Source organism: Eschrichtius robustus, chromosome 4 (genome assembly GCF_028021215.1).
Source record: "Eschrichtius robustus isolate mEscRob2 chromosome 4, mEscRob2.pri, whole genome shotgun sequence".
Lineage (NCBI taxonomy): Eukaryota > Metazoa > Chordata > Mammalia > Artiodactyla > Eschrichtiidae > Eschrichtius > Eschrichtius robustus.
In genome coordinates this window covers 48084254-48108320 of record NC_090827.1, presented here as the reverse complement: position 1 = coordinate 48108320, position 24067 = coordinate 48084254, and the positions used below count along the sequence as shown (strand labels likewise).

At 33.3% G+C, this 24067-nt stretch overlaps 1 protein-coding gene across 1 annotated transcript in view; it reads left to right on the top strand.

Annotated features, from left to right (window-relative positions):
* Positions 1 to 24067, top strand: part of TLL1 (tolloid like 1) — a 220235-nt gene that overhangs the window by 116564 nt on the left and 79604 nt on the right. The window contains exons 6-8 of the mRNA XM_068542094.1: positions 4076 to 4254; positions 8940 to 9045; positions 16848 to 16972. Of these exons, the coding sequence (XP_068398195.1) occupies positions 4076 to 4254; positions 8940 to 9045; positions 16848 to 16972 (410 nt within the window). The remainder of the gene's footprint in view (positions 1 to 4075; positions 4255 to 8939; positions 9046 to 16847; positions 16973 to 24067) is intronic.

The following is a 24067-nucleotide window of genomic DNA, read 5'->3' as shown; positions in this document are numbered from 1 at the left end:
TTTCTAGATTTCATATGCTTTAATTGTATTTAACTTTGGTCAGTTTGATTATTCAGACTGTAACAGTAGTCACTTATTCATCCTTTCCTGTTGAATTCCCATTTTGTACCACTTACTGTACTAACTTTGGGGACTATAAAATTGAATGTAAGTTGTTTTCTCTCTGCAAGGATGTTATAGTTAGGCAGAGGAAGTGTGCTAGCCAGGATTCTTGTTCTCAAGCAACAGAGACTGGCTAACTTAAGCAGAAAAAATAGTTTTTTAAAGGAATCTATAGAATTATACTAATAGAAAAAGTGGAGAGCCAGGCTGAAGGAGGAGTCTCAGAAAGAGCATGTTGAACCCCTCACCTTGAGCATTTCCACCACTTCTTTGGATGCTTGCTGCTAATTACTAGAGTCTTAGCTCTGTCCTGCACTTAGGAGATCTGTTCTTTCAATAAGTGTTTATTTATTAAAATTTTTAACTTTTTATTTTTCAAAATATTTCCAGTTTTATTGAGATATAATTGACATATAACATACTGTTTTAGGTGTATAACATGATGATTTTAGACTTGTATATATTGTGAAGTGATCACCATAATAAGTTTAGTTAACATCCATCATCATACTTAGTTACACGTTTTTTTTTTTTTTTTCTTGTGATGAGAATTTTTGAGATCTACTCTCTTAGCAACTTTCAAATATATGATATGGTATTGTTAACTTTAGCCACCATGCTGCACATTACAGCCTCAGAAATTACTTATTGTGTAACTGGAAGTCTGTACATTTTGACCCCCTTTCATCCATTTCACCCACCCTTAGCCCCCACCTCTGGCAACCACCAATATGTTCTCTGTATCTTTTGAGTTCTATTATGTACCAGGCTGTATTCTAGGAGCTAGCATTATAGCATGAGCAAAACAGGTACACTTTCTGCCCACTAAAATCTTACATTCTAGGTGGGGAGGCAAAAACCCTGCAAAGATAAATGAAATATAAAATGTATTAATAGACAATAAATTCTAGGACAAAAAGGAAAGTAGTGTAAGTGGGATGGAAGGGCATTTGCACAGAACTTGAAAGAGAGGAGGAAACAAGCCATATGTATATCTGGGAAACAGAGTTCTTGACAGAGAAAATAGACAGTAAAAAGGCTCTGAGGCAAGAGTATGTCTGCATGCTCAGGGCACAACAAGGAAACTTCACGGCTCGAGTGGAGTGACAGGGATGATAATAAGAGACGAGATCTATATGGTAAGATATTTGTGTGTGAAGATTGTGTAAGATCTTATAGTTTTTTTATAAGTACTTTGATTTTCCTCTGAGCAAAATAGCCTGTATCAGTCAGCTAAGGCAATTTATGACGTGGTAACAAACAACTCCCAAATCCCAGGAGCAAGAGCAACAAACACTTACTCCTTACTCTTACTGTATATCTGCCACTGGTTAGCTGTAGCTCACTCCAGAGTCATCACTATGGTGTCCAGTCTGATGGAGAAGCCTCTTTTTGGAACCTTGCAGTTGTAGCAGAAAGAATAGAAACAATATGGTCAACCATATTTGCTCTTAAAGATTCTCTCCAGAAATGACACATTTTTTGCTCACGTGACATTGTCCAGAGCAAGTCACATGACTAAACCCAGCATCAGTAGGGTAGGGATGTATAATTATCTCCCAGAGAGGGGTAATGAATACTTTTGAATATTGACACAATTTATGACATAGTCATTGGAGAATATTGAGTAAAGAAGTGGAGTAATCTGAGTTTACATTTAAAACATATCTTTATGCTGAGAAAAGACTGCTGTGAGGAGGGCATAAAGCTTACAGGCAACTCTCTTTGTGCGTATAGGCTTTGCTCCACCAATCCGAGGCCAAAGTAGGGAATAGTGGGTTTTGGATTACCTTCTTGCTCTCTATGGCTTAGTGAGGCTTCTCTAAAATTAGTAAAAGATTTTCTTGAGAGGACAGGTAGGGCTTATAATGGCCAAGCTTTAAAAGCAGCACTCAAATTTGAAACAGAAAATCAAAAGCCATGTACAAGAAAACGGCATCAAACCTGGATGGAATTAGAAAGAAACTCAGACACGTTAAAACCATGTTTTTATAAACTGTGCATATTAAAAATAAACTGTGCATATTAACCTGTCATTCCATACATAATTGTATGTGCATATATTTAGCTATTTAGTCATTTGAGCATCTAAAATTCTTCCGTTCCTGGACCTGTAGTATGTCAGAGATCAAACCACCACATTTTTCTTCACAGGACCATTGTAAAAGCCAGTGTGAAATGTATTTTTGCTTTCCATTATGAAACCCCATCTTATTTATTGGAAATTGTTATAGGTAAAATTATGCTAATAAAAGGTGTTTTAGATTAAAAGAATCAACCACATTGCTTGACTATCTCCTGGATTTTGATTTGCAAAGTACTTTTTTCTCTGAATATAACCAGCAAGAATGATTCAGTGTGGGTAATTTAGTTGCTGTATAATCCTCAGATATTTCACTTTCATCACTATTGCTTTATGGTAGCAAATATTTCAGTTTAAATCTCTCCAAAATTTGCAAATTTTGAGTTTTGCTACACCTAATACTTTACTATTTCAGTATGTAATAAATAACTACATATGTATAAATTTAAAAGTCTTGGTAAAAAAAAATCTACCTGAGAGCAAAAATACAATTCCCTGATTTTTTTCCCTACCAGTTACTTCACTTTTCTTTCTTTTATTGATTTATTAAGCTTAATTAACTGTTATAATAGATTCATAAATAATAAGTTGAATTACTTCTTCTAGCTGGCATTTAAAGCCTACAGAAATAATTGGAATGACAAATGTGCTTACTCTGAAAAGTGAAATTAGTGAAATGCATTTTAAAAATTTTGGGCAATTAATTTTGGGCAATTTCTTCTTTTAACTTAATAAATTAGAAAAGGTGTTCAGTGTCCAGCACATTATGATTCCCATCTATTCAAGACCAGTTATTTACTGCCCTCTATTGCTGTCTAGAGGGGTGGCCCTTAGATAAGCTATTTTAATGTAAACCCTAAATTTTGAAGTTTTAAGTGTAATTTTATTTATAACTATGATTGTAGTTACCATATTATTATACCATTTAAAGCTTATTTTAAAGTGTGTTCCTATGTGTCCACCCTTGCATGTGTGTGCACACTCTCTCATGCACACTGACACACATGCACGTATGCACACACACACAATATGAATAAATGGAATATCTATATTTTGGGTAGAAAAGCATCACTATTTGAATATGTATAAATATCAATAAATTGAAGAAAATTTGCAGGAAGATGCTCTGCATGGTTCACATTCTGAAAGTCCAAGAGATTCTTTCAGAAGGTGAAATGGACTATCACACTAAACATTTGCCTGACCATTTGACACAGTCTCATAATTCTACCAGTTGTTGATTTTCCTTCACCAGTCAACCATTAACCCTAGATAATTCACCTTTTGAAACTAATTTTCCTCGATTGACTTCTCTTAAAAGTTCTCTTCTTTAAAAAAATTCTCCCATGAAGAGGAAAAGTAATTCCTTTTTTAATTAACCAACATTTCTCATAAAGTTAATTGTTTTTCTCAAAGAGGAAAAATAAACTTTGTTTTTATTTTTAATACTGAAATAATGGATTATTGTTAGATAACCATATTGACAAAGTAGTTACCTAAATGGGTCTTGAGGATAAAAAATTGTATTAGAAATACATGTGAGTTGATGTCTTAAGTTTAACTATATGTATAATAGCCATTAATCATCATCATAAGTATTTTATTTTCTGATTTATCTTCTGAATACTCCTAAAAATTATTTAAGGCACATCTTCTAATATATGAATTAGTACAAAGGCACTTCAATAGATTATTTGTGGACTCGTACATAAATCTACCAGGATTACTAGAAATTTCTATTAATGAAATATTTATTAATGAAAAATTGTTCTGCCTCTGAATGTGTTGGACTTTACAGTTCATGACAAATTTTTACAAAAGTTTCACCCTACTGGAATTCACTCAGCGTCTCCCTGTCCACCACCATCTGCACTTTCTACTTTATTCCAGATGCTGCTCCTATGTAGGTCGGCGTGGAAATGGACCTCAGGCGATCTCTATTGGCAAGAACTGTGATAAATTTGGAATTGTTGTTCATGAATTGGGCCATGTGATAGGTTTTTGGCATGAACACACACGACCAGATCGAGATAATCATGTAACTATCATAAGAGAAAACATCCAGCCAGGTGAGAGGCTTCAGAATGTGTTGGGTTTAAGGTTGACTAAATATCTTTTAAATGTATTGTACTATTTATCGTTTAACTTCTTAAAAACTGTGAACTGATTTTGTTGATATTGTAGATCAACATTTTGCTTGATTTAAAGATAGCTGCTATGGTGTTAATTTTTTCCTGCAGATCAAATGATCTTATGCATTTTTTAGGCTTGCTTTTTTTCTTAAGATATAGCTATTTTATATCCAAACTTCGGTGCTTTCCAAGAATGGGTGTAGGCTATTAAAGCATAAATTAATATTAATAAATTTTTAAAAAGTATTTTCTATACTTAATTCTATAATTTATGTTGTTGGCATTTAAAAAGGGTCCAGGGTTTGCCACAAAATATGCTGCTACCATACAAATCTATATTATACCAGGGACAAGTTCTGGAGAAAATTCCAGGGAAGTGAGTCATTTCCAGGATAGTCCAAATATTTTCTTGAGATTTCCCTTTAACTATACTAAAGACAAATTCTTAAAAATGTTTTCAATAGTTTCAGTAGTTCAATAGTTAATATATAATTAAAATTTAATTTTCTCCGACAGTTGATGTGTGATAATCACCTCATTTAGTTTTTCATTTGTTTTACCTTTCATAATTCATAAAGATAAGTACATCTCAATTGCCAGAAGAAAAATCCTGTTGTTTAGAATTGTCTTAGAAAGTTGTGTGTATTTCTAGCAGAAGCAAAGTAGAAATGTGTCCTTATTTCCTTATCATGGCCAGTTTTAAGTTACAAACATTTAATTCCTTAGAATTTCCTGTGATTAACAGCGTTGCTCTATTTATTTGTTCATAGCATATTTGCTGCCAGTTATTTATTGAGGCACTATTAGATGTTAGAGATACTTCATGAAAATTACAGAGCTTAGTGTATGTATATCCATGTATACAAACGACTGCAAGCGGGTGAGAATAGTATTATATTGAGAACACAGCCCAGTCCAAGCAAGGTGTGACAAAATGTGCCTTGCGAGTCAAGGGAGACGCCACAAAGGAACTGAAATTTAGAAGTAAAGGGGTTCTAAGTGCCCAGAAGAGTGATGGAATTTCTAACTGGAAAAAAAAAAGCATCATGATCAAAGCTACAATTACAGATAATTAAATCATTTTTATTTGCCCAAATGGCTGCATGGTAAGTTACAAGTGAGAGATTAGTTGGTAATTACCAAGGGAGATTAGATCATAGGGATTTTCTATCTGAAGCTAAGGAATTTAGATTTTATCCTCTAGCTACTGGAGAATAATCAAAGGATTGAAAGCAGAGCAAGTTCAGATTTAAAAAAAGAATTCTTTCAGCTGTAGGGATTATTAACTGAGAATGGGGATATGGGGGTGGGGAGGATGAACGTGACATCAGGGAAACCTATTAGAAACTTAAATAAATCGTTTATAAGAGGTGACTAAGTCCTCAGTTAGGGTGATGTAGGCCAAGAAGAAGGAGAGGAATAATCTTTCAAAAATATTTTAAGAGGAACATCATGTGAAAGCAAATCTTCAAGATTTTATTTTTAGGCAACAGGATGAATGGTGGCACCATCAAATGAAGTAAGAAATGTGGATAAAGCAACATATTCTTAAGAGGAAGAAAGACAAATAATTTCATTTAGCATATCCTTGAGTTTGAGAAGCCTTTAGATGGTCCAAGTGGAGATATTTAGTAGACAAAGGAAAAGTGAGTCTAGACTTTAAGATATCTAGAGATAGAAATTTGTTAGTGGATTTGACTGTCTAGGAAAATGTTGGAGGAAGAAGAAAATAAGATTGTGGGTAGAATATGGGGAACACCAATATTTAAGCAACATTTTGTAGAATATCTCTCAAAAGATTAAGAAAGTTTGGTCTAAGAAGTAGGAGAAAAATCAATGAATGTGATGTTACAGGGAAGAGATCACTTCAAGAATAAAGAAGTAATCTGTAGTGTTGAAAGAGAAGTAAATAACATCTATACTCCCAATATAGAAGACTCTAATGCCTGACCAGCTATCAAGGTTCATCTTATACTTTGTATCATTGGGAGACAAAGAGAAAATAATATTTCTGAAAATTACTCCAACTACCAATTAAATGAAAAGTTTTCTATCAACCACAGTTACTAAATTTCCTCTATTATGTGGACAAAATAACTTATAAAGGAAGTAACTTCCAAGAATGATTCTTGCTCTTAAAAATAGGACTCTGGTTCAACATAAATTTATGTAGCTAAAACAAGCAGAAATGTATAAATAGTATGTAAATGTATAATACTTAACACAGTGCTAAACCATTTATGGCTTTTCATATTTTTGAGTCAATATGACTCATAATGTTGACTCATATTTTGAGTCAACATTCAATCTAATAGAAAACAACAATTTATTGCATGAGATGTCCTCAGTATTTGGAACTCCATGCACATTTTGTCATACCTTGCTTGGATTCAACGATATTCTCAACATATGATTATTTTCACTTTTCTCACTCACTTGCAATCATTTGTACGTATGGACAGTTGACCCTCCATATTCATAGGGTTTTGCATCCGTGGATTCAACCAACCTTTGAACTGAAATTTCTTATTCATTGTACTAAACCATTTTATATAAGGGACTTAAACATCCACAGATTTTGGTATCCAAGGGCTTCCTGGAACCAGTCCCCTGCAGATACTGAAGGCTGACTGTACTATAGCAAGGTAATTCTAGTATGAAAAATTCATGTTGGAGAATAATATTGAGCAAATTTGTGACTTACTTTGGCTCAGAAATTTTAGATCAAGTGTTATTCTAGGGCAACGTCTAATAAGTGTGGACTTTAGCTGCATTTATATGCAAAATTAGTGACTATGATAGGAGCCAATTTGGTACAAAGATTGGATTACTTTAATCCACTTTAGAACATGCCTTCAAGAAGGAGGTTGTCATTTTTTAAAAAATTGTTTAGGGTGAGTTCCACTGGTGCTCTGTATCTCTGATCCTCTTCTCTTCTGTTATGAAATGTCTGATTTTCTTTATTTGGACCAAGTATGGCTGTGTTCTTTTTAACTAGCACAAAACACTGTTTCACATACATGGTAACTGCTCAGTTATATACATCAAAATGTATTACTGAAGTTGCTTCGTGTTCCACTTTCAGAAATTTTTATGAAACATTTTGCTTTAATTAGAGAGTATACTCACATATTGTGCTTGAAATTTGAAATCTCCAGTGGGTTATAGATTAATATTAAAAAATCAGCTCCACAGCTTTACAAAAATCTCACCTTAGAATTTGTTGTACTAAAATATACTTACCATGTTTCATGAAGAACAGAGTTTTTAACAGTTACTTCTATCAAAGGTTGAAGATAATGCAGGGTATTTCCCGAGAATAGTTGTAATACAGACAGACAAACCAGAGATTTGTGGAACATGTATTTCACTATATGGTGTAGTTAGTTCATTGAAAACTATTTATTGTGTGAATTCATTGTAAGGTGGACTAAAACACTTTACTCTGGGACTTGGGTTCTGTAACTTCAGGCTGATTGTTTTATCTTTAATGCTCAAGTGAGTATATCAGACTTCCTTATCACATGTAGGAAAGATATTATACTCTGTGGCATCACTCAGTTTTTTTATTGCCTTTTGGGAAATTTTTAATGTAATATTTTTATATTCAGTAGTAACATGGCAGTTGGAATAAAATTAAAATAGTTACATAAGTGTTGTACAATAATAGTTCTTTTTTGAACCCCAGCCTTGAATTTGGAAACCTAATAACTCAACTTTACACTTTGATGTTTCAAAATGAGCTATAAAAGCAACCATCTTTGGCTGCTGAAATTGTGAAAAATGAATCACTGAAACCTAAACTCTATCTGAGGAAATACTCTGCCTCTGGAACCATTGATGTAGATCTACACATTTAACACTATGTTATTTTCAAATTTCAAGAAATAATATTACAATACAGATACAAACAGGCAGTTGAGAAATCTATTAACATGAAGATGTCCAGAAGTTAAAATAGCAGTCGTGAAAAGTAAAAAATGAAAGAGTAAGTTCTGAAGCATATTCTCTTGACCAAAAAAGCCCTCCAAGTAGAGTCTCCTTTTCATCAAAGATAATCTTGTTTCAGTTGCTGTGGTTTTATCTTTAGTGACAAATTCACATAGCAAACGCCTGCAATGTTCTGTGTACATACAAATATAGTTTTTATATTTTTCCCAGCGTTTCATAGACTCTAACAAAAATAGGAAGTTTTTTTGGGGGGGTCTTGGCAAATATAGTCATAAGAGAAAGGTGGGAAACTTATTAAGTAAAAATGTAACTTTTTATAATCACAATATTGTTTAAAAAAAAACAGTAGTTTTAAAGGAACAAATATTTAGAGAAGGTGAAAGAGTATACAAAGAAAACAAATCCAAAGCATGCTTTTGGTAATCTACCTTTTTGCCAAAATTAACTTATTAATGAAATTCAATATTACTCTTTCAGGATGGTATTCAAGTGCAAGCAGTGGCACTGGATGTACCCTTTTGCGAGTACCTGGGTGTTAGTGTGTAAATACAACGTCATGAAAATCAGCAATCAGCATTTGGTAGAGAGCAGATAGAGGCAGGAAGGGCTCTTCTGTTCTCTTTTCTGCCTGTTAAGAGGCTTCTGAAGTGTTTTCTGTGCCTAATTCTTAGGTCAAGAGTACAATTTTCTGAAGATGGAGCCTGGAGAAGTGAACTCGCTTGGAGAAAGATATGATTTTGACAGTATCATGCACTATGCCAGGAACACCTTCTCAAGGTTGGAGTCTCAGGTTATACCTTTTGACTTTTAATTCCTTTCCTCTGTGTGGCTCCTCACAAAACTAGGTTTAACATTAGAACTAGGACCACTTTCAAATATTGCTGTCATAAAGTACAAAATATACTTGATTGGTGTTTATAGCCAACAACAGGCATTTGAGATTTTAAAAACACATTTTCACATTTCCTATCAAATAAATAGATTCAAAGTAAAAATTAAAATTGTTTGAAATTATTTAATATTCTTAAATCTTAAAAAAGTTCAATTAAAATGATTACCAAACCAATCAGCATGTTAAATTGGCAAAGCACTATTAATGGAAATTAGGCATTTCAAGTCAAATAGCAAGCTCAGTTGTTGAGTTGGAATGTTATACTCTCCATGTGACTTGTGCTTTTATTGTGTATTTTCTGTTGCTCAAGTACTAATTTCACTTGAAAAATGTTATAGTAAAATAATTCTCAGAGAACATTTTAGGAAGATATTTTACTTCATATACTTTCCAGTTATTAACCTTAAAATTATTTCATTAGTGACTGAATGCTAATTTTTAAGAGTGTAATAAATTTAGGTTTTGATCTATTTCACTCTAAACAAGATGTCATCAAGGCAATGGTTTCCAGGTAAGGAATCTGAAACTGTTAAAACCATTGAAGTCATATCTTTTTCCCATTTTATACCCATTTTACACTCATGTCCATTCCACTCATTCTTTTCTGATCACCATGCCCATTTCACAATTCATTAATGTCTATGTTTAAAGGCAGGGTCAGGAAGAAGACAGTAAGTTCAAGTTAATTCCCTGTTTTAAAAAAAAATTTGTGGTAATAAGTAGAGAAGGGTGTAAACAAACTCTTAATACTTGGATAAATATTTAAATGATGATTTTTATGACCAAACTTTATTATTAACATAATTGAGTGTTAACTGTATTTTAAAAATCAGTTTATTCTGAAGTATATATTTGTTCAAATATAATAACTACCCAAATACTTGTTTTTTGAATTGAATTGAAGTTTTAGTAGAAATACATCCATAAATTTGGCCTGAAATTAATCTTAAAGAATTATAAAGCTTATAAAGCTTATAAAGCTTTGTTTTCATGCTTGGAATTGAGTTTTCTTTAGAAACATGTGAAAAATGAGGATTTGGGTACCAGTTTAGCCAAAGTGTTTCTCTTATACTGTTGAGTTATATTAGTTAGAAATAAACTGAGTTTAGATTCTTTGGAATAGAGCTGGAGAATGGAAAATGTAATTTATTCTTTCTATCCCTGGTAGACAATGAACCTAAACCAAAGTTTGAAACATACATTTTCCCTTATTCTGTACTCCTTTTATGTCTTTAAATTGTTGCTTTTCCATAAACCACGAGGTTCTTGCAATTTATCACCCCCTACACCTAACTTTGGAGGTGCATGACAACTAGCCTTGAACTATTATTTTCTCTTATTGTTTCAAAATTTACCTATTCCATTTTCCCAAATAAACTTATATTCCAATAGTGAAAGTAACTGTATCTACCTGTTAGAAGAATTGATTCAATACACATTATTTTTTTGTTCTGAATTTCATGAGAGGAAATATTTCACACAGCTCTCAGCCACCACCTCCAAAGTATTTGAATTTTTTTAATTATTATTGTGGTAAAGAAACCTCAATATGAAATTTACTGTATTATCTAATTTTAAGTGTACAATTTAGTAGTATTAAGTACATTCACATTGTTGTGAAACAGATGTCCAGAAACTTTTCATCTTGAAAAACTGAAACCATATACCCATTAAACAACAACTCTCCTCTCTCCCCACCCCACCCCCACCCCACCACCAGCCTCTGGACCACCTTTCCACTTTCTGTGTCTATGAATTTGGCTACTTTAGATACCAAGTAGAATCACACAGTATTTGCCTTTTTGTGACTGGTTTATTTCACCTAGCATAAAATCCTTTAGGTTCGTCTATGTTGTAGCATGTAACAGAATTTCCTCCCTTTTTAAGGCTGAATAATATTCCATTGGATGTATATACCACATTTTGTTTATTCATTCATTTGTTGATGGACATCTGAGTTGCTTTCACCTCTTGGCTACTGTGAATAGTGCTGCCATGAACATGGGTATGCAAATATCTCTTCCAGATCCTGTTTTCCATTCTTTTGGATATATACACAGAAGTGGGATTGCTGAACTGTATAGTAGTTCTATGTTTAATTTTTTGAAGAACCTCCATAATTTTTTTCTTAGATGCTGCACTATTTCACAATCCCATCAACAGTGCACAAGTGTTCCAATTTCTCCATATCCTCACCAACATGTGTTCTTTTCTGTTTTGTTTTTTAATTTTTTGATAGTAGCCATCCTAATGGGTATGATGTGATGTCTCATTATGGTTTTGATTTGCATTTCTCTGATAATTAGTGATGTTGACCATATTTTTATATGCTTGGCCATCCACATCACCAATTACTAGAGAAATGCAAATCAAAACTACAATGAGGTATCACCTCACACCGGTCAGAATGACCAGCATCAAAAAATCGACAAACAGGGCTTCCCTGGTGGTGCAGTGGTTAAGGGTCCACCTGCCAATGCAGGAGACGTGGGTTTGGGCCCTGGTCCGGGAAGATCCCACATACCGTGGAGCAACTAAGCCCATGCACCACAACTACTGAGCCTGCGCTCTAGGGCCCGTGAGCCACAACTACTGAGCCCGTGTGCCACAACTACTGAAGCCCACACGCCTAGAGCCCATGTTCCCAACAAGAGAAGCCACCACAATGAGAAGCCTGTGCACCACAAAGAAGAGTAGCCCCCACTCGCAGCAACCAGAGAAAAGCCCACATACAGCAACAAAGACCCAAAGCAGCCAAACATAAAATAAATAAAATAAAATAAATAAATTTATTTTTTAAAAATCTACAAACAATAAATGCTGGAGAGCATGTGGAGAAATGGGAACCCTCTTGCACTGTTGCTGGGAATGTAAATTGATACAACCACTACGGAGAACAGTATGAGGTTCCTTAAAAAACTAAAAGTAGAACTACCATATGACCCAGCAATGCCACTACTGGGCATATACTCGGAGAAAACAATAATTCAAAAAGGCACATGCACCCCAATGTTCATTGCAGCACTATTTACAATAACCAGGACATGGAAGTAACCTAAATGTCCATCAACAGAGGAATGGATAAAGAAGATGTGATACATATATACAATGGAATATTACTCAGCCATAAAAAGGAAAGAAATTGGGTCATATGTAGAGATGTTGATGGACCTAGAGACTGTCATACAGAGTGAAGTAAGTCAGAAAGAGAAAAACAAATATTGTATATTAACGCATATATGTGTAATCTTTAAAAAATGGTGTAGATGATCTTATTTGTGAAGCAGAAATAGATACACAGATGTAGAGAACAAACATATGGATACCAAGGGAGAAGGAGGAGGGTGTGATGAATTGGGAGATGAGGCTTGACATATATACACTATTGATACTATGTATAAAGTAGATAACAAATGAGAACCTACTGTATAGCACAGGGAACTCTACTCAGTGCTCTGCGTGACCTAAATGGGAAGGAAATCCAAAAAAGAGGAGATGTATGTATACGTATAGCTGATTCACTTTACTGTACAGTAGAAACTAACACAACATTGTAAAGCAACTATACTCCAATAAATATTAGGAAAAAAAAAGAAAAAAATCTCCATTCAAATCTTCTGAGTATTTTTAAATCAGATTACTCCATTTTTCTATTGTTGAGCTGTAGAATTTCTTTGTATATTCTGGTCTCTTATCAGATATATATATATCTTGCAAATATTTTCTCTCCTTTTCACTTGATTGTTTCCTTTGCTGTGCACAAGCTTTTTAATTAAAAATCTAGACCCACTTACCTGTTTTAGCTTTTGTTGCCTATGCTTTTGGTGTCATATCCAAGAAATCATTGCCATATTCAATGTAATGAAGCTTTTCCCCTATGTTTTCTTCTAAGAGTTTTATAATTTGGGGTCTTATATTCAGGTCTTTAATCTCTTTTGAGTTATTTTTATATATGGCTTTGATAAGGGTCTAACTTTGTTCTTTTGCACATGGATATCCAGTTTTCCCAACATCATTTGTTGTAAAGATTATCTTTTCCCCATTGAGTTAATACCTTTAACACCATTGTTAAAGGTCATTATATATACTAAGGTGTATTTTATTCCTGTTCAATTCCATTGTTCTATAGGTCTGTCTTTATGCCAATATCACACTGTTTTAGTTACTTAAGCTTTGTAATATGTTTTGAAATCTGAAACTGTGAGTCCTCCACCTTTGTTCTTTTTTTTCAAAACATGTTTGGCTATTCAAGGTTCTAAGAGATTACATATGAATTTTAGAACTGTTATTTTTTCTATTATTTCCACAATAAATGCCATTTTGGTTTTGATAGGGATTATGTTGATTGTTTTGAGTAATGTGAACATCTTAACAAATAAAGTCATCCAATCCATAAATATAGAATGTTTTTCCATTTGTTTGTGTCTTCTTTAATTTCTTTCAGTGATGTTTTGTAATTTTCAGTGTATAAGTCTTTTGCTTCCTTGGTTAAGTTTATTCCCAAGTATTTTATTCTTTTTGATGCTATTTTAAATGGAATTGTTTTCCTAATTTCCTTTAAAGATTTTTCACTGTTATTGTATAGAAATGCAACTGATTTTTGAGTGTTGATTTTGTATCCTGCCACTTTGCTGAATTCATTTATCAGTTCTGATAGTTTTTGGGTGGACTCACTAGGATTTTATACATATAAGATCGTGTTATCTGCAAACAGAGATCACTTTACTTCTTTCTTTTCAACATGTATACCTTTTGACTCTTTTTCTTGCCTAATTTCTCTGGCTAGGACTTTCAATACTATGTTGAATAAAAATGGTGAGAGCAAACATCCTTGCCATCTTCCCGATCTTAAATGAAAAGTTTTCAGTTTTTCACTGAGCATGATGTTATCTGTAGGTTTTTCATATATGACCTTTTATGTTGGGATAGTTCCCTTCTATTACTAGTTTGTTGAGTGCTTTTATCATGAAAGTGTGTTGAATTTTGTCAAATGCTTTTTCTGCATCAATTAGATGAACATGTGGCTTTTGTCCTTCATTCTGTTAATGTAAGTATTTGAAGTTTTATAGTTTCTTCTATTCTGAACCCAGATAGTCTACAAAAGTTTTAGTTGTTTTCATCAATATTTCCCATGAGCAGATTTAGGTACTTACTGTGGGAAGAACAGGGCTGCATATAGGGGGCTTTATATGCATAGATAATTTGTAATGTACATGCTTGCAAATTGGAACTGCCCATTTCTAATAAGAGAATTGTAAAATTTTATGAAGTTTTATGAAAAGCACAGTTAATTCACTCTTCTAGTGTAGGTAAAACAAATGAAGATTAGTAAGTGACCCCATCTATAGTCTGTCTGAAAGAATGTTCAGGAAGAGCCTACATTGCTTAATGGCCTGGTTGTGGAAGGAGAGAATTGTTAATTTTCTGACCACAAAGAAAGATCAAAAGAATGGGTGACTGACACCCATACAAATGGAAGGCAGATTACCTCCATAGATTAAATGAGCCAAAATTCATCATTCTATCACCTGAGTTTGAATATATCTTCTCCAAGATGTCCTTGACCTTTTAAAATTGAATCTTTTTTTTTTGAAAACTGGAAAACACAAAATTTTTCGAAGACTATGGTTTTTTTTTTTTAGAAATAGGAATAGAAAATAGTGAATACTTCATTAGTACTGAAGTACTGCAGAAGTTGTAACACTTCACTAATTTGGACTTACCTACTTAATGTATCTGTTGATTTGTGCAGCAAAGTTGAAGAATAACTTTTCTCGGTGCTACCCTATAGTTCAACTTCCCCTTCAGTTGCACTGGCCTAGCTGGAGTTGTGTTTTATTAAGTGTGTGCAAGCTCTCACTTTTGATGATCATTAGTTCCCCTTCCCTACCTTCATCTCAGGTAGTATACATATGGAATTTTGTAGAGACTTAGATTTGGTTTTAAAAGAGTTCCAGTATCTATTTGAGTTATCTGGGTTTTATCTAAAGATCACCACTCCTACATAGAAGCTAGGGAGGTTAGTCATAAATTACTTATAGATCATGTCATACCTCTGTTTACCATCATCCACATATTAAGAGTTTTCCTCAGGTTAAAAGTTAAACTTTGACACTCAAACAAAGCATCCTCCCATCTCAGGGTTGCTGTATTAAAGTTCTTTCTCTCTGTGACTCTCTACTCCCAGTTACCCACATTTACCTCGCCTTCACTTCCTTGATGTTTGGCTAAAATGTCAACTTCCAAGTGAGCTTTACTTGGATCACTCTATTTAAAAGCTATCCCATCAGTGGATAATCAATATTCATCTTCTCTTCCTTATTTTTCTCCAAAGTATCTGTCACTATCTCAGTTATCAATCTTTGTTAAAGACTTTCTCCCTCCATTAGAATGTGAGAATCTTAAGGGAAGGAATTTTTGTTTCTTTTATTTACTGCTATAAATCCAGGTCTGTAGGTCTATAACAATGCTCAGTAAATTTTTTTTTTTTTTTTTTTTTGGCCATGCCACGTGGCATGCATGATGTTAGTTCCCCGACCAGGGATCAAACCTATGCCCCCTGCAGTGGAAGTGTGGAGTCCTAACCACTGGACCACCAGGGAATTCCCAGTAAATATTTCTTAAAGGAAGAAAAAGTAGAGCTAAAATGTTGTTCTTTTAACCTGCAGTTTAAATACAATTTTTCATTTAAAAATTTTGGAAAGAAGCTGTTCCATCATTCATCCCAGTTTCAAAGTTGTTTTTTTTTTTAAATAATTGTATTTCTTAATTTAAAATACTTTTATAAAAAGTGTCTCTTTATATACAATCCATCCTCACCATTTGGAATAGTCTCCCAATCCATTTAACTTTTAAGCTCAGTTACTTTCTTTAGAGCTACAAATGTTAATATTCATTGCAAAATTAGACTGTATCTTTAGTTTACTGTATTCAGAAGTTTTAGTCATGCATAGCAAGTTTGTATCACAACCTTGGGTGTGAAAAAGCTCAGTATCTGTAGCTTAACGTTATTAGTGCATTGCTTAGTTGTTTTTTTTTTTTTACTTATAAATTTTACCATGAAGTTTTTACACTATATGTATATGTGTGTTTGTATTTATGTGTGTGTGACAAAATTATTTTGCTTTAAACTTCCTAAAATTTGACACTCTTTGTTTTTCCTCGTTCTTGTAACATATACTGTAATAATTTGACTTCAAAAAATACTTAGGTTAAATTAGTAGTTTAATTTAAAAATATTAACATACTTGTTTTTTTGACTTTTACACGTTTAGTAATCTAAAAAATATTTATTATAAGCTGTTCTTAAGAAAATAGATCGCTATGAGGAAGAATTGTTTGACAACTTGGTAATTTAATTGTTTTTAGATCTTGAGCTACCAAAACAAGAACCATAGTGTACTTGATAGGGACTATATAGAATTTTAGATTTTAAAAAACAAATAATATACATTTTTAAGGAAAAAGTGAATGCCATCACTGACTTTATATTAGCCATACACATTTAGCACACAATTTTCTTCTACTTTGATGAAGGTGTTTTGAAAGTCTGACACACTCTTTAAATCTTAACACTGATATATTTCTCCTTTGATTGGTTTGAGTTTGGAAAAAAAAGCATATTTGTGAGGAATATATGTGTCTTAATTTGGTGACTTATGTGTGACTTGCTTCTGATTTTTTTCAGGGGGATGTTTCTGGATACCATTCTCCCCTCACGTGATGATAATGGCATACGTCCAGCAATTGGTCAGCGAACCCGTTTAAGCAAAGGAGATATTGCACAGGCAAGAAAGCTGTACAGATGTCCAGGTATTGCACCACCCAAACTCAGAAGCATAGTTGTGCCTGATAGTGCTCTTACAGATAAATAAGCCACAATTTACTCAACTGTTTACTTGTCTCTTTTCATGCTGGCATGTGACTGACATATTCAGTTCAAAGTTGCTAATCATAAAATGAAATAGGAGAGAACTCTGGAACACCCATTGGTATAATTAAAAACAAATTGCTAGAGATCATATTTCAAGAACAGGGATAGTAAGCTTTATTTCTTTTAATTTAATGAGTAAAAGAGAAAAAAAACGTTGTTTTATAGTTGTTGTTAAATGGTTGCATGATTTCATAGTCAAATTAAGAGCTTCCTTGTCAACATAAAAAGAATATCCTTTATTTTAACTTCAGAATTGAGTCCTGAATGATCTTTTCTTCCAAATACCATCATTAACAGTATATAAATTTAAATTTAATTAAGTGGAATTTATAACTTTGTTGCAAAATATAAGTTCTAACCATGTTTCTAGTGAACTACTAAATGTTTGCTATTAAAGTTGTGAAAAAAGATTAAAGGAAGGTCTTAATAACAATGTTCCAAGGGAACACTAATGCCTTACTGGTCCAAGAAAGAAAAGATTCTGCTTCCAAACTGGAAATACTTATTACTCTATGCACCTCCTATATACTCAAAATGCTTGAAATAGCTTATATCAAAGATACATGCTTAACTTTGCTTAACTCAGCTTTTCCCAAATTTTTTTGTTTATGGAAACTAATACCTATGGAATTCACTTTTTGTTCCAGATACTAAGATCACAAGTGGTAAAATAACTATAAAAGTTTTAACTGGCTGCTATTCTAATAATTTGTGCAGACATTCAGAGACAAGATGGGTATATTAATCATTGAAGTTTTACATAGGTTTTGTTTAAATTTTATTTATATATATATTTAACTATTGGGAAGTTATATTAACTAAGTTTACTGTGATTATTGGTACCAGTCCAGGAAACTTTCTTTGTAGGGTACAAGAGAGGGCTAGCTGATTCATTCACAAATGTAATATTTGCTCATTAACATATAGAAACATCTACATGGGGCAGAGAATGGTCTTCATCTTCCCTTTATCCCGGTAATCAGCAGTCTGCTTGTGAAAGAGATCCTCTCTGAGGTGTGTGAGTGGTGGTGCATCTTCTTCTCTTCATAAATGATTCATTTGTTGTCTTGTTCTCTCTCTTTTTGGGGGCCTTCTTTTTCTTGTGACTCTCATTTTCTAAATGTATTCTTCTCTACTTGGATCTAATTTTAGGATTACTTTCCTTTTTAATTTCTAAACTCCTGAAGCTGAACTCTTCTTCTAATACAGTCTCTGGTCTTTATTTGCATTTTCTCTTAATATAGTTTTTCTGTAGTCCCATGAACTTTTGGCTTATAACTACCTCATACTTATGCCAACTGTCAAACGTAATATTCTCTCAGTAAATCTTCTTTAATTAAATGTCAAGTAACATAATAAAACTAGGAAAAAATAAAGTAAATTAATATCTAAAAATAAAGGAGCTTCTGAGGATTAGAGTGTTCATAATTATATAAATGTGTATGTGTATTCACACATGAACCCACATACAATCTATGTTTACAAATTTAAAAGTGTTGTTACACATACAGTATATGTACAGGATATCCACGTCTATGGATGCACATCTGTGTGGTTGTAGGGATGGAAGACCAGTTTCAGTGTTCATGGAATTTGAATACCAGATACGTTTTAAACACTCATACATTAAATTTACTTTTTAATTAATATGAGGTTCTTTTTAGTTACCTAAAATATTAATCTCTTTAATTCCTTATATAATGCTCTGAGATTCCAGCCAGAATACCCTTGATATATGTGCTTATGTACAATTCTTGACTAAAATATATTGCCAACATGCAAAAAGAATTTAGCCATTTTCCCACTTATTCATGGACCCATTTATTCTTCTCCCATAAAACATTCCTTAGTTCAGTTGATGGTACCACACATAGATCTTCCCAAGCCAGAACCTGGAGGGCATTCTTACTTCCTTCCTCCTTTCGCCTCACTTCCCACAACTAGTCAGTCCTGCTGCCTTCTTGGTATTTACCTCATGTTCTTGAAGTGAATCCCCTATTCTAGGGATCCTCTTCTTTTGTCTGGATTGCTACAATGTTTCCTAAGTAAGCTCTTCCCTCCATCCTTACATTTCTTTAGTTCTCTGGCCACACTGCTGTTCAAGTGACTTTTCAATATGCAAATCTTACTCTGCTTCTTCTAGGATAAAGGCTGATTTCCTTCTCAAAGTCTCTTTCAAGATTTTCCCCTGTCTCTTCCCCCAGCCTCTTCTCTAGGTATTTCCCTTACAGCCTAGTTTCTCACCTCTACTTCATTCAGCCCCTGACACTACAGTATGCTTGCCTCTTGCTTCTTCCTCCAGCCAGAAAACTCTTAACTGCCTCCTGGCTAAATCCTAACTCATATTCAGAATTTGACTCCTATGTAACCTCCTACTTAAAAACTCGCTGGTCTCCCAGGATTCCCATGTTGATAAATGCTTTATTTGGTTCTGGCCTTATGTCTTACTCCTATAATCATCAATTCACTTGTCATTTACCACATTAGAGTATAATTAGAGTATAATCTTTAGGATTGGAGTTAGGCTTTTTCCTCAGGGTATTCTGAATCAGATATAAGTTAGATGCTCAATAAGTTGTTGTATGAATGAAATAGTTGCTTTAATATGGGGAAAGTACTGCACCAGATATTATGGCCACAGAGAAGGAAGCACAGATTATACACACAAATAGCCAATCATCTGTGGGATTATACAGACAATATTACTTGTTGAGGAAGTAAATCTCATCAGTAAAGGATGCTAAAGCAGTTCTGAGAGGGGTGCCTAAACTGAGCTGCACCCTGGAATGAGGAAGGCTTCTTGGAGTTGGTTTGTGCTTCATCTTCAAAGATGATTCAAACTTGGCTAGGGAGTTACTATTGAAATAGATTTTAAAATATTTCAGTAATTAATCTCACCATTATGGCTCAGATGACTTGGGATTTCTTTTAACATTCCTTATCTTAAAATAATTTTAAATCTAAATTTTATTTATTACATATAAAAGTTTAAGGGAGCCATGGATGTATGAAAAAGTTAATTAGGTAGTGCTAAGTTGATTAGATATAGTTTTATTTCTTCCCCTACTCTAGAGTTTATCAAGATTTTGGGGGAAGAGATTTATATAATACATTATTGTCTGTTTTATTTAGAGTTAGTAAAATTGTAAAGTGTTCTTATAAAAAAATGGAAAAAGGATTCTCAATCTTTGATATTTGGTGGATGTTGTAGACATTTGCTTGGGAAAATATCTGTAGATGTAAATACAATCAGCAGTAAATTTAACCATATTGTTAATAACACAAGAATTTGTAATAATTTCTCAGCCACACACAATCCAAGTAGCATTTATACAATTCAAACACAATTTTCTATCTTGGAAGAGGTAAGTTACACTAGAATCATGTGATGCAAAAGTGAGATGGATCATAGAATAAAGAACTTTTTATTATTAACTATTTTTTAACTTTGGCAAAACACATACATTAGACCTGTCCTATTAACAAACTTCTAATTGCACAATACAGTACTGTTAACTATATACACATTGCTTTACAGCAGATCTCTAGAACTTTTCCAGCTCGCATGACTGAAACTGAAACTCTATACCTATTGAACAGCAGCTCCCTGTTCCTGTCCTCCCAAACTCTGGCAACCACCATTTTACTTTCCACCTCTTTGAGTCTGACTACTTTAGAAACCTCCTGCAGTATTTGTCCTTCTGTGTGTGACTGGCTTATTGCACTTAGAATAGTGTCCTCAGGGTTCATCCATGTTGTTAGCACATGACAGATTTCTTTCTGTTTTAAGGCTGAATAATATTCCATTGTATGTATATACCACATTTTCTTTATTCATTCATCCAGTGATGGACATTTAGTTTGTTTCTATCTCTTGGCTACTCTGAATAATGCTTCAATGAATATGTGAGTGTATGTATTTCTTCAAGATTCTGTTTTCAGTTCTTTTGCATCAATATCCAGAAGTGGAGTTGCTGGATAATTTGGTAGTTCTATTTATAATTTCTGAGGAAACTCATACTGTTTTCCACAGTGACTGCACCATTTTACTTTCCTACCAACAGTTAAAGTGGTTCCAATTTCTCCACATCCTCACCAACACTTGTTATTTCCTGTTTTTTGATAATGGCCATCTTAACAGGTGTGAGGTGATATCTCATTGTGGTTTTGATTTGCATTCCCCTGATGATTAGTGATGTTGAGCATTTTTTTCATGTATCTATTGGCCGTTTGTATGTCTTCTTTGAACTGTCTATTCAAGTCCTTTGCCCATTTTAAAATTTGGTTATTTGGGGTTTGTTGTTCTTTGTTTGCTTTTTTGCTATTGAGTTGTAAGAGTTCCTTATATATTTTGGATAGTAACCCCTTATGAGATGCATGATTTGCATATGTTTTCTTCCATTCCAAAGATTGCTTTTCACTCTATTGATTGTTTCCTTCACTGCACAGAAGCTTTTTAGATTGATGTAGTCCCCCTTGTCTATTTTAGCTTTTAAAGCCTGTACTTTTAGTGTCACTATCTGAGCAATCATTGCCAAGATCACAGTTATGGAACTTTTCACATATGTTTTTTCTTCTAGGAATTTTACAATTTTGGGTCTTCCTTTTAACTCTTTAATCCACTTTGAGTTGATTTTTGTGTATAATGAAAGAAAAGGGTCCAATTTTGTTCTTTTGTATGTGTATATCTAATTTCCCCAACACCATTTATGGAAGAGACTATCCTTTCCAAGTTGTACCGTCTTGGCACCCTTGTTGAAGATCCCAGTTTACTGTTTAGGTGTGGGTTTATTTTTGGCTCTTTATTCTGTCCCATTGGTCTATAAGTCTCTCTTATGCCAGTACCATACTCTTAATTACTGTAGCTTTGTAATATGTTTTGAAGTCAAGAAGTGTGAGGCTTCCAGCTTTGTTCTTTTTTCCCAAGGTTGTTTTGGCTATTTAGGGTTTGTGGTTCTATATGAATTTTAAGCACTTTTCCCCATTTCTGCAAAAAACACCACTGGGAATTTGATAAGGATTGCACTGAATCTGTAGATTGCTTTGGGTAGTAAGGATATCATTTTAACAATATGAAGTCTTCCAATCCATGAACACATTTTTTTGTCTCCCTAAATTTCTTTCAGCAATGTTTTATAGTTTTCACCTTACATGTCTTTTGCCTTATTGGTTAAGTTTATTCCTAAATATTTTATTCTTTTTGGTGTTCTTATAAATGGGGTTGTTTTCTTAATTTCCTTTTCATATTGTTTGTTGCTAGTTTATGCAACTGATTTTGTGTGTTGATTTTGTATTCTGCAATTTTGTTGAGTATTTTTTATTACTTCTAACAGTATTTTTTTTTGTCTGTGGAATCTTTATAATTTTGTACATATAAGATCATGTCATCTGCCTAGAGAGATAGAAGTTTAACTTCTGAATTATGTTTAGAGTAATTTTGATTAGGAGAGTGATAATAATTTGCCTTTGTATATTTCTTTATGCCTTTTTGCTCTTAAATAAGACTGCATTTTCGAGCTCAAAGATACATTCTAACAATTAAGCGCACAGTCTTCCTACCTGTGTCAGAGGTATCTAAGGGTTAAAAAGAGATCTTTGGGCATCACAATACTTGACTCCTACAACACAACTTTATGAAGTACATATTAATAAGATAGCCACTTTACAGAAGAGAAAACTGAAGTTGAAGCTTTTGAGACTTGCTTGTATGACATAATTAACAAGGGGTAATGCCATGACTCAACTTCTCTTTTCTCATCCACATAGCTTTCTGAGTAAATGGACAGACTATGTATTTAACTTAGTAGTACCATCTTTTCCTTGTTAATTTTCCTTTAGTTCTTTTAATATTAAAGTTTTTTTAATATATCTTCACATGAATCAACAAATGGCCAGGAAAGTTGATGAAATTTTCTGAAATAGTGATCACGTAGCCTGGGACAGCCACACTTATTGAGGAAAATGCACAAATGATTACCACAACTTGACAATATGTGTTTGTACTTCTTGAATTATAAGCAGGTGCTATATAATAGATTTATTTAATTTTTGAATTATATTCTGTTTTTTTTACATTTTAGAGAGTTTTTATCTTTTTTATCAGAACCGTAGTGTTTGTTTACATTTGTGAGTCAAATATATTTAATTTTTTAAATTCCACTTTAGGAAGTCCAGTACCAGCATTCTATGTGGCTTAGTGGAGTTTTCAATTATTTCAGAATTTATTTCTAAACTACTGTAAATTGCAGCCTTTTTTCTTTGAAACCCACTCAATTCCCAAATGACTATTCAGCATCTAAACTGATCCTAGTTAGAAGCACATTGTCTGCATTAATAAATCTTAACAAATTTTCCTTTTTCTAAGGGTTCTTGTAATGTCACATTTACCAGTATCCTTAGATGATTCTTGGAAAGTGCTGATTATATATGTTTTACCTTGAGCATTTTTGTTTCATTCTGAAATTGCTTTTATCTGCCTATTCATCAGATTAAGCACGGCTTGCTCTTACTTTAAATTTATTTTGTTGTGCAAATATAATATCTGTGTTTCTAAATAAATATTTATATCTTATCAGACTGTTTTTACAGCTCTATTTTATGTTTTCAAAGCCATCATCTTTGTTTCTTCATTTAAATCAAGATATGCAGACCATTTATAATTTATTGATTTGATGAGACAAGAGTTCACTTGCTGGGAGCTATGATTCTATAATATGGTAGTATATCAGTTTTTATTTCAGTCCCTTCAGAGGGAAGGAGCTGTTCTTTCAAATTGTTGAGTGAAGGTTATAAACATGTTTATATAAATCTTTATATAAACTGGCTGCAGTATAGGAATTATTCTTGAATTAAGGATACTTAAAGCAGCCTAGGTTCATGTGGCTCATACCATGTCTTGCAAAAACAACAAGAAAATCCATTATAGAATGCTTCTAACTACAAACCTTGGCTGAAACAGAGTTAATTATGCTCTG